This window comes from Dermacentor andersoni, chromosome 6 (genome assembly GCF_023375885.2).
Source record: "Dermacentor andersoni chromosome 6, qqDerAnde1_hic_scaffold, whole genome shotgun sequence".
In the NCBI taxonomy this organism is placed as follows: domain Eukaryota; kingdom Metazoa; phylum Arthropoda; class Arachnida; order Ixodida; family Ixodidae; genus Dermacentor; species Dermacentor andersoni.
In genome coordinates this window covers 84594655-84610227 of record NC_092819.1, presented here as the reverse complement: position 1 = coordinate 84610227, position 15573 = coordinate 84594655, and the positions used below count along the sequence as shown (strand labels likewise).

Below are 15573 nucleotides of genomic sequence, written 5' to 3'. Positions count from 1 at the left end.
GATCGTTCCCCACCTGCTGCAAGTTGTTTTTTCATCCACTTTCCTTTCCATTAATTTATCGTTTCTTTATTTCATTTATCAAGCACAAGTAATTTCCCCTAAGGTTGCCTTGGTGTTTGTTGGCTTCTTATGATATGACTAATAAAAATCGGGCCCCTCGGTTAACCCCCTTTCTTCTTGTTCTAAACAGAAGTGTGTTTCAATCGGATAAATTCATTATTATTACGCGGGTGAGTGAAATAAAGGGAGATCTTGCTGGCCTTGATGCGTGATGATGTTTCGGGAACTCACGGCCGCTGGTAAACTTGGTTTCGTATACCTGGCCATCTTATATAAAGCCGCAGCCCGAGAAAGAGAGCTCCAAAGAAAACTTACAGAAATTTACCGGGGAGAGAGGGAGGAAGGGGGGGGGGGGCGAGTTATTCGCAGCTTTGTTTAGCGGAGTGATGTGTCGTCTCGGAAGACGACTACGATAAAAATCTGAGTGCCCTTCCATTCTGTGAAGAAGGTTGACCAGCGAAGCTGTGCATGTGTTGTGCGAAGCTGTGCATGTTGAAGCTGTGCAGGTGAGTTCACCCTTAATGGTGAACTCACCTCCGCCGCGGGTCGGCCTGGCATTGCACTATCTTCGCAATCGGCCCACGTAGGGGGAGTGCTTATCGCCTGCTTCACCTCCACCGTGGGTTGACCCGGTATTGCACTATCTTCGGGATTGGCCCACGTTTAGGGAGTTTTTTGCTTACGACACGAAAATTCCCTTGGACGGTATAGAGGTATACAGCTTCGCTGTAAAACGCACCCACTAGTGGCACAGACGCATAGATGCAAGTTTGCCTCAAGCGGTGAAGGCTAGCCAGTGCTTGTTCCAATGCCCGAGTTACTGCCTGCTGATATGGTGCTTATTCCTTGTTTTTAATAAATCGTCGGCAGCCACAAACGGCTATGCAGACCACGGAGAATGCCTCCGCAGACCAAGCAAAACGCCAGCTTTTATGGCTATATATCGCGTCATTTTCTTTTTCTCATCGCCCGGCAGAAGAGAAATGCCACTAAAAAGCAGTCATTTGGGTTAGAGAAGCAAGAAATAAGTTGAACAGTACGTAATAAAAAGTAAACTTTCACGTAGTTACAATTGCACTTCGCCGGATCTATCGAAAGTAAAGAGTGTCCTAACAGACTGAGCCTTACAAAAAAAAAAAAAAAAAAAGCTTTTTAAACTTTTGTTATTAACCGCTCTGAAATGCATAGAACTACTCCAAGCTTCTGCTTTGCTCGACCCTTCCCGACTCCCGCATCGTTTAATGCAAGCTCGTATTGCTCCGGAAAGCTTTTCGCGTACTTCCGTTTTCTGACGCGTACACTCGGATATGAAACTCCTGCGCCGTCAGCATCGCGCCGGGCAATGTTTCAAGCTCGCATTCGTGCGCCCTTCGATGTCTTTTTCGAGCGCAAGAATTACGCGGTCGTCGTCCTCGTGATGGAAAACAGTCGGAACCGACCGAAGAGCGGGAAAGCAAACCGACAAAATAATAATGATAATAAAAAGAAAGCAAGACGCGAGGAGAGGGCTAACGACGTGTCTGACGATTCACATAAATATTATGCGTTCCCTACGGAGGCGCGAAGGCTGTCCAACGCGTGCAAAGCGCGCGCGAACTTGAAACCGCGAAGCAGGCGGGTGCATGGTCGTAAAAAGAATGGCGAACTGCAGACCAGGGCCGGTCGGGGCCTGCGCGGTAGCGTAAATGACAGGCTGCAGTGCGCGCATCGCCGAGGAGGCATCCTCCTCCGGACAAGCTCGCGTCTTCGAGCTTTTAGCTTCTTGCAGGCACACTAAAGATGCACGTCTTGATGTCTCTTTCGCTAAGTAGAACGCAGTCGGAAGAACGATGGATAACGCCGCTTGCTCGCAACAGAAATGCTTTATAAAAAGCACTCAAACGAATAGCTCTACCACAATGAAACTCAAGTTTGCGTTGATCAGTTAAGATATGCCGTGGTAGTTAAGTACGCTCCCGCAATAGCATGCTGAACCCTCTCACTGTGGAAGGAGGTTTCGTTTAACGGTGAGCGAATGCAAGGATGAAATCTCGTACCGACGCCGCCGTGAAGTTGCCGGAACTACTCGCGGTGACGTCACTAACTTTTACGGCATCTAAACTGGCCTAGTTAATTGTTCATCGGTAAATAGAGATGTCATTGCTTTCCAAGGGAACCAATGGCATAATTTAGGAAGATCCAAGAATTTTCTGCCTGGCCAGAGCAGGCATGAACACGAGTATGTCCTTTGATATTAGTGACGTTGCACTGACGTATAGGCCCTGAGGTTTGGCTGTGAAATTCGGGAAAGGGAAACTGCGGGCCTCGTTTACTGTTCTAGTAATCAGCTGTCTTTTTTCAACACTCCCGAACTCTCGCGCTACATACAGTATATATGGTCTGGGTAATAATAGAAGGGTGATAGAGCGTTGTTTCCTCTGTAATAGAAGCGAAAATCTATGACACGCGTTGTATACTCAGAAATTGCAAATCTGGGCTCAGGACAATATATCGAGCCTGTTACTCACCTGTTTGCTTTTTTTTTTCGCACTTGGTCAGTGGTCCGAAAGGCTCTGCGTCTCTGTTGCGAGCACCATCAACCTGTGGGCAGCGGTGGATGATAAGGAATGATGAGAACCAGGCGAAACAAACTTATTTCGTTGTACCGGCCCTATTGTTCGTAAAACCTTCTCGCAAGCTCGGGGTTAACAAGCGTACTTCCGACTCAATCGCGTATCATAAGCTGCATAAGCTGTACAAAAAAGCAATTCTCCGAAAAAATGACTTCACTTCGTTTTCGTCTTCGCGTTGCCAAAATGACAGAAATATTCGGTTACACGCCTTCGCTCGCGAGCCGAAGAATAATGTGGCAGCGACCTCGTTTCTTGCAACGAGGTCGCTAGTGCGACCCCGGACACGCGCATTTTCCATCTTACCGGCTCACCCAGCGTCGTGAGAGTGCGAGCCGCGTCATGGCAGAGTGGCGACCGAAGTCTTCGATCACTGCCTACACCACGTGAATCATCGCAATGTGTCACAGGGACTTGCTTTTTTGTTTCGTTTTCGGCGCTTAGCTTCGGGTGATGTGGATTGCAATGGAATACACCGCACGTCGCGAGCTGCAGTACCATTAGCTCCAGAAGGCATGCATTGCAACAGGCTGGTCGTTAGTATGTACACAGTACGGACGCACTGCTCTGACAATTCTGCAGTGGGCAGAGTCATGAGGATTTTTTTTTTTTTTTTTTTGGAGACGTGAGCCTGTCCTGCAGTTCAGGAAGTTGTTCTCGAACATAGGTCCAGCGTTTGGCCCCTTGTGACGCTTGATCAGATGTATGTGTAAAATTATGCGGATCCTAGGCACTGTGGGAATCGACGTAAGCGAAGCCTTTTGTGCTGTTTGCTTTGATTGACGATAATTGGCGGTGATGTTGACGGGCGAATGTATCATTTATTCAGCGTTTCGTGCAATACGAGACTGGTGAGTTGACGGCAAATGCTACCTTGCGTGCATCACTGCTGTCTCAGCAGTGCACAGAATGCACACAGAGCATGTTTGCTTGAGGCGTTGTTGTGCGCTATTGTTCATAACCTCCGATAAGTTTAGTATTGTCATTGCCTCACACTGCACATCGCATCGGGGAGAACTGTTAAACTTTACTTGGAACTATGGGACTGTACATGCCAAAACCACAATCACATTATGACGCACGCCGGAGTGGCAGACTACGGATTAAGCTTGACGCCCTGGGGTTGTTTAACGAAAACCTAAATCTAAGTACACGAGCGTTTTTGTATTTCGCCCCCGTTGAAACGTGACTGACGCGGTCGGCATCGAACCCGCGACCTCGAGCGATGCCGCAAAGCCACCATAGCGGGCACAGAAGTGTTGGAAGTGCCACGCCCACACGCTACGATTCTTCAATGATGATTTGAGTCTGCACGCTGTGCGTCATTTGCCTGCTTGGCAATTTTGCACGGTGTTTAAATTTTTTGTCAGGAATAGCAGAAACGTACCGTACCGTACCTTGAACCTAAATTTATCCAGTTTGTCCGCAACCGCCGTGGGTGCCCGCCCCTTTGTCCGCGCATCGAGGCACCCAAATAGTAGCATTTCTTGGCCTTCTCAAGATGCCATTTTCCCTCTCTAGCCCTTGTGTGCGAATTGCGAACGAAGAGTGCCAAGAGTGTATTGGCTGCGTCGGTTCTACCGGTTCTCTGCCTCCTGTCCCGCCTCCTTTCTTCCATTCTGTATAGCTCCCCTATGGACAACAAGAACGGGGATTAACCGAGGGGCCCGATATTTATTAGTCATCTGTTGCCTTCTTTAGATACCCCTGTGGATAGTTGCACGTTAGTAGAAAGGTAAGCGCTGCAGTTTCTGCAATGCTTTTACGGGAGGTCACGAATAATTACAGCCGTCGAGAGGGTATTGTGGTGATGCAAGGTACAAGCGAGTTTCTCCTGTCCCCTATCCTCTCTGCACTCGCTGTGGTTGTTTAGTGGCTATGGTGTTGGGCTGCTAAGCGCGAGGTCGCGGGATCGAATCCCGGCCACCGCGGCCTCATTTCGATGGGCGCGAAAGTCGAAAACACCCGTGTACTTAAATTTATGTGCACGCTAAGGAACCCGAGGCGGTCCAAGGCGCGCCTGATAATCAGATCATGGTTCTGGCACGTAAAACCCCATAGCTTCATTCATATACTCGCTCCTGCATGTATACACACGCCATGAACACTCCCTCCCCCCCCCACACACACACGCACTCCTCCCGACGCGGCTTACAAAGAAACTTTCAGCAGCAGCAGCGAAAAAGTCGAAGGAGGAAGCAAAGAAAGTTTCACCTTAAAGGAAATGCTTGCTATAGTATGTCCCGACCAGTTTGAGAAATGAAAACGCGCTTTCAGCTTGAGCTCAATTTGAGTTTGAGCCTTTGACACGGAAAGGGAAATCCGATACTCGCGTGCGTTGCGCGCTGCGGCGGTTCTTGGCAGAGTTTTGGTTGCACAGCCGATCCGGCGAGCTCGTTTGTAAAATTGATGGATGAGCGTCGTTCCCACTTTTTTTTCTCTCTTTCTCTCTCTGCGGTTTCAGCAGCGGACATGGACTACTACGCGGGCGAGGGTCGCGAGTGCGTCAACTGCGGCGCCATCTCGACTCCGCTGTGGCGCCGTGACGGCACGGGCCACTACCTCTGCAACGCGTGCGGACTCTACAACAAGATGAACGGCGCCAACAGGCCGGTCGCCAAGACGCCCCGAAGAGTGGTGAGCAGACTGGTGAGCAGGGCTGGCTCGCACACTCTCTCTACTCTGTGCTCCGCGCATTTTTTTAGTAATAATAATAATAATAATAATAATAATAATAATAATAATAATAATAATAATAATAATAATAATAATAATAGTAATAATAATAATAATAGTAATAATAATAATAATAATAATAAACCATTTATTTACCGTGCCCAGGAACAGCAGTAAGCACGGCTACTGACACAGGCTAAGGCTGTTTTTTTTGTTATTTTTATGGCGTTTGATGAAGTAGGACATCTCGGGCTTATAAAGCCTTCAACCTATCGAATAAAACATTCAATAGCGAGTAGCGCCGTTTTTATGTATTTTCTTGTGCGTTAGCTTGTGTCCCAGTAGTTCGAGCTCTGAATTTAGCCATCCTTCCATACCAACTCACCCATTTTTCACTTCTGAACAACAATAAGGTTTCAATGCTGGCGCGCACATACATTTAAAGGAAACTGTCTGCAGGGAAGTATAAGTACAAAAAATATATATGGGAATCGATGTAAGCTTTCTGTGCTGTTCGCTTTGATTGGCGATAATTAGTGGCGATGTTGACGGCAAATGTTTGATTTCTTCAACGTTGCCTTGTGCACCCCTCTTGTTCGTCTGCGCAGTACGCAGAACACACAGGGAGACATGTTTGCTTCAGGCGTTGTTGTGCGCCATACTTTATAACCTCTGAGAGGGTTGTTCATATTTATTGCCTCACGTGGCACATGACATTGCGACAGAAGTATTAAACTTTAACTGAATTATGGGACTGCATGTGCCAAAACCACAGTCGGATTATGAGGCACGCCGTAGTGGCGAACTGTGGATTAACGTTGACACCGTCGTATTCTTTAGCGTGTCCAGAAATCTGAGTGTAGGAGCATTTTTCTTTAAATTTCGCCCCTGTCTAAATACGGCTGCCGCGGTCAAGATCAAACCCGCAACGTCGAGCATTGCCATAGCCGCAACCATATTTCGGCGGGCCCAGAAATGTTGATTTGACGTGTAACCGCTTCCGTAGTGTCGCCTACACCCTGCGGTGCGCTTAACTGCCGCTCTGCTTCTCTACGCCCTGCGTAAGTTGTCCGCTTGTCAAATTTGCATGGTGTTTATTTTTCGGAAATAGCATAAACGTACCGTACCTTACCTTGAACTTAAATTTATCCCGTTTGCCAGCAACCGCTGTCGTGTCGTCACGTCACCTATTACCTATTTCCCTAAGCCCCCTCCCGCTTGTATAAGAACTGCGAGCGAAGAGTGGCAGGGCCGTTGTTCATTCGTTTTGCAACTGCATCGGTTCAAGCCGTTCTTTGCTTTCTCGCCCCCCTCCTGTCTACCATTCTATCTAGCCTCCCTCTGGACTTGCACGTTAATAGAAACGTAAGCGCTGCAATTTCTGCAATGCTTTTGCCGTTGGTCACCGATTATTGATTTCAGCTGTCATGAGGCTAATGTGGCGACGCTCAGGGAGCTCCAGAGTGGCATTGTGCGCATTCGACGCGGTACAAAGGTCCAAACGAGTTTCTCGCGTCGCCTTTCATCTCTACAGCGCTCCTGTCATGTAAACACTCGCTCTGAACCATCCCCCGACGCAGTATGCCAGACAGCAGCAGCAGCGGGAAAGTCGAAGGAAGAGGCAAAGAAAGCTTCGCTTTAAGAAACAATGAATAAAGAGAACATTCAATAAAGATGATCAATGAATAAAAAGTTAATTGGGTGCACATTAAAGAACCACAGGTGTTCCAAAATTAATCCGAAGTCTCTTTCTACGGTGTGCCTCAAAATATCGTGTTTTTGGACATGCGAAACACCAAAAAGAACAACCAAACCTATAGCCTGTTGTCTACTAAGGACACTAAGCTTACTAAGGACTACACCTGCCGGCATCCTTTTTGGCATCGGTGGTGTACACCGAAGCCTGCGAATGGTGTACACGAAGCCTGCGAACACAAATTATAATATTAAATTAGGCCCCAAACATGAGACCCAAACGGCGGCTGCTCCTCGTTGTGCCACCATGCTCATCACTTGAAAACTCCATCGTCCCGTGAACCTCTTCCGCACTGGCGATATGGGCGATTCTTCTTTACTGTGTAGCTAGGTGCTTGCTGCGCATGCGCGTACGTCGACGCGTTTGCATCGTGGACCGGTTGCGGAAGCCACGAGCTGACAGCGCTCGACGAAGGCGATGACGCTGCGGCTGTCCAAACACTTCGCGGCGCGGCTGCGTGTGTAACCGAAACCGATCGCGCCCCGCACAACAGTTTGTCTTTGTCCCGACCGCGTTGCGCCCACCCGGCGTGAGTGATGACGTTGGCTTTCGCCGACGCGAGGCTTGTGTTGCGCTGATCCGTTATTATCTTGTCTCGCGCCGCACCATCCGTTATGAGCGGGCTCTCGCTCTGTTTCTTGTCCAGGGTCGATTTGTCGAAGTTATTCTTGCCATTAGGGCGAACGCCTCGTTAAGTGCGTGCTTCTTGTCTAATCGTGGCGCGCTGATAGGCGCAATAAAGTTGTGGCATTAGACGAGCCCGGAAAGGCGTTTCTTACCCGCGATCGTTTGTGCACCGGCGAAATTTGGTAACGCTCCGCTTTGGCGTAGTACATTTCTAGGTGTTACTGCACTTGACAAGGTGGGACGTGGCTCTGAAACAAATGATGTAATTGTTATATGTATATAGCCGCATAAATCCATTTCACTATCGATTCCTCCAATTACATTTCAAATTTGAACCACAGATAGTTTCCCCGATGCTCTCGTTGGCTTCATTTCCTGTCAGTGGACCTGTGTCGAGTGAGATCCTTAACAACACTTTGCAAAGTGGTGGATGCGGTGTAAAGCACGGGTGCGGGACCTCAAAGAGCTGCGAGGTAATGCTGATGCATTTCACTCGCATTTACCGCCAAGTCGTCACTTAATGTTTTTATTTAGAATGTTCCGTCAACGTGATGCCGCATTAACAAACGAGTTAAAACGCTAGTGCCTGGTGCGCTAGCGACACCGAACTGATCTAATCGCCACCCGTTCTTCCTAACGAAGTGGAAATATACTAGTTGCAAAGACTGATGCGGCGATCAAGGCAGTGAACACTGCATTGTTTCAACTAAAGTATCGGAACTGCGTGGTCACTGTTCGGAACCAAAACTCGGAGAAATTTATTCAGAGAAACTTGGAGGATATTTTTGTTGTATAACTCTATACAGACTGGTCGTATGCACCTTGCAGAGATGCGACTTTTTCGTCTGCAAAAATATTTTGACTTCCTGTTGACAACGCATACAGTAGTCCGTGGACCATAATAGACCAAACTGTACTACTGACTTTTATCTGTGTGCAGTGTATATAATCTACAAGAAGGCAATGCGCTCACTAAGAACTGTATAGGAAGTCTACATAATAATTCGTCTACTTGCTGCTTTCGTGCTTACGAATTTCGCACTCTCAGCGCCACGTTAATTTTAGTTCCCCTCTGCCAAAAGTTTTCAGTGGCAGGTGATGACCGACCCGATGTCAGTCTGTAGGTGCAACGAAGTTAACCAATATTTGTTTGTTTCTTTCGTGTCGCGATTTACGAGAAAGGTATTGTATAGTCACCTGACTAACATGACTCCCAATACGAAAAGAGGTACTGTGAACGATTACGGCTTATAAGAGGATTAGATGTACGAAAAAAAATAAATAAAAAGGTACAGCCTTTATGTTTACGACGATGCAACAGGACACACACACACAAGAAAAAAAAATGCAGACATTGAAAACGAGCTGCCAGGAAAAATGAACTCTGGTCTGTTTATTCGTATAGACTAGAAATAAAAAAAAAAAGAAAGCAAGAGTCGGGACACTTGATTGCCCCTACTGCATCAAGTCGGCACTGCCCCGCTAAATTTGGGATTGTTGGCAACCTTAACTGCAATGCATGCTGCCCGTATTGGCAGTAGTGTTGCTCATTCTCATTTCCTTTCCTCTTGCGCGTTGCAGTCCGCTGCGCGGCGACTGGGTCTGACCTGCTCCAACTGTAGCACAAGCACGACGTCGCTGTGGAGGAGGAACAACGCTGGCGAGCCTGTGTGCAACGCCTGTGGCCTCTACTTCCGCCTTCATGGGGTACGTACACTAATGACTTGATACTCAAGGAAAGAGGAAGGTGGGGGAGGAGGGGGGCGTAGATTGGAGAGTTCCAGCTTTTCCGTAAACGAATTACCGCTCAAGAAACGCAGGTTACCGGATCCGTAAACGAGGCTAATGGATAGTTCTAGTGTACCTGGTATTACGGTATACGCAATGGCGTTTGCGTAATGCCGACGTACTGGCCGCTGGTAGCGACAAATTGTGAGGCCTCGCCTAACCAAGTCTAACCAGTTATTTTAAAAAAAAGAAGAAACATTTAGAAAGGCAACGGGTTCCTGATTGCGCCGCCGCCGAAAATTTACTCCAGGAGTGAAGTAGAAGTACACTTGAATGTTTCATTTTTTTCACCGAGCACTGACTGAGGGCCGAAAACATGATAGCGAGGTCTGGCCCATGTGGCTAAAATGAGTAATGGAACACTGGCCACGGCATCACTATGATAAATACTGTCCTTCATTTAATGAAATAGCGACCCGACGCTCATCAGACAACCCTAGGTACTTAAAGAAACACCACATAGATGTATTAAGGTTACCAGGTATACTGTGCTGGTAGATTGCAGCTCTGGAATACAGGATGGGGGGACCTGCTTACCTTGGGCAGAGGGGCAAGATGGAAAGGCAGCGATAACACTTTTTGATTCGTGCTCGAGCGTTCTGTGACGTCACTGGGTGTGGCAGCGTCTTGTAGGAATTAAGGTAACACTATACAGACCATATTCCATTTCTGAACAAAAATATTAAGCGACCTTTTCTTGACAGGGACAACGCAAACAAGCGAGCGTACCAGAATGTATATATCGGTTATACCATCGCATGATCGTTGCAAGAAATACCAAGAAGTTTTAGAGAACCGATCTAACAGTCAAAAATTGAGTCAGCGTTTCTCATTGTTGTGCCTTTATAGTCGACGTTCGCGTCCCGTTCGAAGTTTGTGGCGGCTTTATACACGACTTAGTGTATGATAAGTTCAGAGCACATGAGATCGGCCACAATGTCTGATTCTTTATCTTAGCAATCTATAAAGCTACTTCTATGTTAAACGTGTCGTCCGAACAAGTATAGTCATACGTTTCTTTTTATAGTGTCGCTGTTATTCAGCAAGGTGGGCGACGAGCTTGGTAAAGACTCTCGAGCTACGGTCCAGCCGTTCTCACTGCATCGCGCGTAGCAGTCGTAGCCTTCTGAATTGCGCAGAGCGTCCCCAGGGTGTACTTACACGCCTGAGCTAAATCAGAAGAAAAAAAAGAAAAAGAAAAGGGTGAGGTCGAGCATGAAAAGCGATCTTGCACATTCAGTTTCGCCAGACCGGGTGTGCGCGCATTTGACGCGAGCAGCGAGTCTCTGACTGACGTTATCAGGCCGGGCGAGCTGCCTCGAACCTTGGGGTCTCCTCTCGGTTTTGAAGCGACCAGAAGCCGAGTCATCCAAGCAACAGGGGACGCCAGTCCGTGTGCTGTGTACAACCGACCCAACCCCCTCCCCCTTGGGAGACTCGGTGCTTTCTGCGATAACCCGGAGCGTCAAGATTTTGATCATAACCGCATGCTCCTGAGTAAGGCCGCCGCGTCTAGGATGTCTGCGACGCCAACGTGTCGCCGGGCAGCTCTGTGTCGTTTTCTTCATTTGGCAACGAGCTGGGAACCGACTACGTGGTTCTTAAGCAAGCCTTGCGCGCTCAGCTGAAGCCACAACCTTCGTGAATTAAAGTAGTCAAAATTGTATTCAGCTAATGATGAACGCGGCAGTAACGATGTCATTCGGACAGGCATTCTTCGCGCGCTACGTTCAACTTTGGTTAGCAACTCGCAATCACACTAGACCGAATACTTCTGGGCATGTAGTAGTATAAGTAACGGAAAAAGCAGCTGCGACACGTACTTGACCCTTGGACCAATGCTGCATGTGCGACGCCCGCAACGAAGGCACGTTTAACCTTCCTCGGAGACATAGTGGTCACATTAAGGTGCTTTAGTTCGTCGAGTTTTGTGGTGTGTTGCTTGTGGGTCGGGCACTGCACTGTACCTATCATTTCATTTTTTCGTCATACCCATCTGGCAACCTATTCAAGGTTCACTAAAGAAATCGAAGCTGAATGCTTTGTATTCTCGCGTGACGGCTTTTATTTAAGCTTTACATTGTAATACGTTGCACCAAAATACACTCAAGGGTAGGAAGAACAAATTGCCCGCAGGATCGGTGCCTCAGGGCACATGTCGTTCTGCTGCTGAGCATGAGGTCGCAGGTTCGGTTCCCAGACGCGTAGTCCGCATTCCGGTGGCGGCGAAATGCAAAATCGCGTCACGTGGTTGAGACTATAGAGCACTTTTTGAAGTAACCCAGGCGGTCGAAATTGACGCCCCCTCCACTCCCTTTATTAAGGCATCTCTTATAGCTACAGTGTTTCTTTGCGACGATCGAATAATATAACCCTGCGAGAGTGCCGTAAGATTCTACGCGCGACCGTAGAACCTATTGATGGTTACCTCGCGAAAGGTAAACCGGCGTGTCACGACTTAAAGGCGTAATCATTAGCCAGTATGTTCTTACTTGCCCGGCTTTCCCCCGACATTTCGTTGTCTAATGCATGCACAGAAGCATCAGAATGCATCACGCCGTTTCTGTGCCTGCATTAGATGACGAAACGTCGGGGAAAAGCCGGTGACGAAACTTTAGAGCGTTTTGAATTTCATCAAATGAATCAAATCAAGATCGGAGCAAACGCACAGGAGGAAAGAAGAGAGGAAAATACAGGAAGGGTGTTCAGTGTATCAGCTGGCCACCTTGTGCTGGGGAAAGGAATAACAGAAAGGCGCAGAGCAAGACAGGTGGACCAAGCAACATCAACAACGGGGCAGGGCAGGATAACAATTATTGGCCTGACAACGTATACATATATATAGAGGCTCAAGATATCTCAGCGGACGCGCGATAACCGTAGAAGTATTGCAGGCGGAGGTGATCGTGGCATCGTAACTTACATTCCGCGCTAACATCTCTCTAAGAAAACGGGTTCTAGAAAGCTTGTCCTGAAATGTAGTCCTATAGAACCGTATTCAGCGTTCTAAGCTATCTGCTGTTTGCATGTGCCCATGTTGACATTGACAAGTGCAGTTAGCCGTACTCACGACACTAATCCATAGAAGTGACTCGGGGACGCGAGACGCCAGCAAGCTAAATTTGGAATTGTCGTTATTGAGCACTAGATATGACATAGACTATCTGCTATTTGCAAAGCAGATTGCAAGCAACCACGCGATTACAGCACTTCGAGTTGCGTTTATCCTGCCCTGTTTCATATCATACTTTTTTAGAAAGCGCAGCCCGAACTATCGCAACGTAAAATTGTCCAGAAGTAGATTGCCCAAACCCCGGCTTCCTCCCTGCAGCGGCTCATTCTTGGTTTATCCTCCCCAAGGAATCCTTTTGGTTTGAGAAACTGTCGCGTGATGCCTCTTCGGAAGATCGCGTTGCACATAAGGTGTAAGGGTAGTGAATGGCGTGGAACATAAATGAGGTGCTTTCCCTCATAACAGCACATGATTTGTACGTAAGGCTGGCGCTCTTGCAGGTAGTTTCAGCATAGCATCTTCGCTGCGCTGGTACTGTTACTGCCACATCCAGGTGTCAGATCGGCGCACGCAAACGCACGCCTGGCACTGGTTAATTGTCGTAACCGTAACCGTAGAGCGGTACATATCACGAGTTTTCGTCAGAGGTAGGGAAGAGAGGAAGTACAGGGAGGATAATGATACGCAAGTCCGGTTTGCTACCCTGCACTGACAGAAAGGGACACGAGGACGAATAGATGAGAAAGAATAGGAGAGATAGAGCTCTCGTTGCGCGCAATTCAAAATACGCAAAAGCCTGTGAATCACAAAGTTGCAGTGAGGTACTCGAGCAATGCTTTTGTTTCTTTCCGCGCCGGCGACGCTCATGTCCACGGCACAACGATCCTCGTTTCCGAAAACGGTCTGTCTCTCCTTATCGCCCCGTTTTTGGACGCTTTTTTTTTTATGTGTTCTTAACGGTCTTGAGTTTGGCCGGTTTAATGCCCTCGGGGAGGTTCACGATAAGGTCCTAAGCAACTCACGGGGTATGTAAAAGAAGCCGTACTTGAAATGAGGGAAGGATTGATATCGGCTTTCTGCCATTCTTTAACGCACCCCTGAAGCATCGCAAACGAGCCTTCATGCGTTTCGTTCCTATATGCAAATGAGGCTGCCGCGGCGTCGTGTGCAGCAGAACGCAGTTTCACTGAGCCGCCGACGTGACAGTATATAGGTGGTGATGGTGTTGCACCAAGGGGGATTTACCTGGCGAGTCCAGTCGGCAGTTGCTTCGCACTTAGGTGCGTGTGCTTCAGCAAACGTCTATCAAACCGGTATCTCGGAGGTATGCAATCGGCACGCATATAACTTTTTTTTTTTCTCAGATTACTCCGGGTCTTTCATGGAACACTGCGTCTTCAAAGCTCCCGAGTGGAAGACCCTCTCTTAAGCCGCGGAACAAATGCATTTCCTTCCTTTTCGAACTTTGAGCAGCAGCCGGGTGGTAGCCTTACGCGAAAACTCAAGAAGATCTCAGTTCACGCATCTTCTCCCAGGCCCCTTCTACATATATACGCGGTGCAGTAGCCTGGCTTTCGGCGTTCAGCTAAATCCTCGTCGGGTCGTATATACGGGCTGCGCTCGTGAAGGCCCTTAATAGGGCAGATAAGGGCGGTCCCCCTATCTCGACCGGGGGCGTGCGATGCTATTTTATATCGCGCTCCCCTGGCCGCCACCGTCGCCGTCTATCAGCCGGTCTCGGTTTTCGCGGCGCCTCTGACCGGCTCCCGCGTCCACGCGTCGTGTTTACGGCGCGCGCGTCGAGCTCGGGTTCTGTGACGCGGTGTCCGCGCCGACAGACGCTTGCACAGCGTCATTCTTCGTATTCCTTTCTGTTGTTTTTCGTGGAAAGGAACCCAACTTTTTTGCGTCGAGGTTAGAATGTTTTTTGTTTGTATATTTTTCTTGCCCCATTGAGCTGAAGGGTTATAACGAAGCGAGATTGGTGACCATTTCACGTGCGCGCGCATTTCGAGCACCGCGTTTTCATCGCATCGGTGCTAGTGTTTCTATTACACTAGCGTTGGAACAGACGGAGGCAGCAAAAAATGAAAGTAGCACCACGTTTTCGTTACATCGCTGCTAGTGTTTGCATTGAACCAGCGTAGCACCGGACCTGATTTTCCTTTCCCCGGGGAGGTATTTTGTAAGAGTCCACCTATAGTGGAAATGCCCATTTCATCTACTGTTGAAGTTCTGATTGGCTGCGCTGGGCAGGCGCATCCACGGCAGCGAGCCGAAATCGCCAATAAGCACTTAAGCAGCAGACGAAATGGATATGTCCACACAGGGGCACTCTTGCTGTATAACTCCCGTGGTCACTAAAGGTTAACGTGTTGCGCCAGCTCGGGTATTTTGTTTCTTTACAGGGCCACTAAAAACAATAATTCAGATGTTTTCTGTGCTAATACTTTGATCTGATAACGAGACATAAATTTCCGCATTAAGTTTGACTACTAGGGGTTCTTTGACGTGCTCCGAGAGCAGGTTACACGCCGATGCGGCAGGGATCCAGCCTGTCAGCTCGTGCTCACGGGCGCAATGCCATAGCCACTGAGCTACTGCTGGTGGTAGGATGCGCTTTGGTATCGAGGCTATGCATGTACGTTACGCTCGTGGGAGCACGCCTGCATGACGAAAGCAGGCCATACGATCTTGGTAAAACTTGAAGAGAGCTGACGTGTAGCGACAAACTGCCCCGAGAGAGCTGCGCGTTGTATACAGGAGGAGCAATCGCCAAGCCTCGATCGACTACCGAGTTAAATCCGCCTGGCCCAACATTACCACCACCACGCAGGCGGTGCCCTGTGGCCTGTGGTCTCAGAAGCGTGCCACTCCGCTCGTCTGGTAGCAGATAAGTTCAGACCTCCGACACTTTCTATGCGTCATGCACCCGCTGTGCACGGAACGGGGGTTTAAAGCCCTCTTATAGCCAGGACAGCGAGACCTTTGGTCGAGGCGCTCGAACGTACCGGCGCTGAACCAACAGCCGAGAGGCAAATCAG

The 15573-nt window shown here is 48.5% G+C and overlaps 1 protein-coding gene across 4 annotated transcripts in view; it reads left to right on the top strand.

Annotated features, from left to right (window-relative positions):
- The window catches only part of LOC126522472 (uncharacterized), a 34542-nt gene that overhangs the window by 11785 nt on the left and 7184 nt on the right, over positions 1–15573 (top strand). For 2 of the 4 annotated variants that reach the window (XM_072288781.1, XM_072288779.1), the window contains exons 2-3: positions 5134–5318; positions 9310–9435. In XM_072288781.1, the coding sequence (XP_072144882.1) occupies positions 5142–5318; positions 9310–9435 (303 nt within the window). In that variant the 5' untranslated portion in view covers positions 5134–5141. The remainder of the gene's footprint in view (positions 1–5133; positions 5319–9309; positions 9436–15573) is intronic. The other 2 variants (XM_072288778.1, XM_072288780.1) reach the window with 2 other exon arrangements.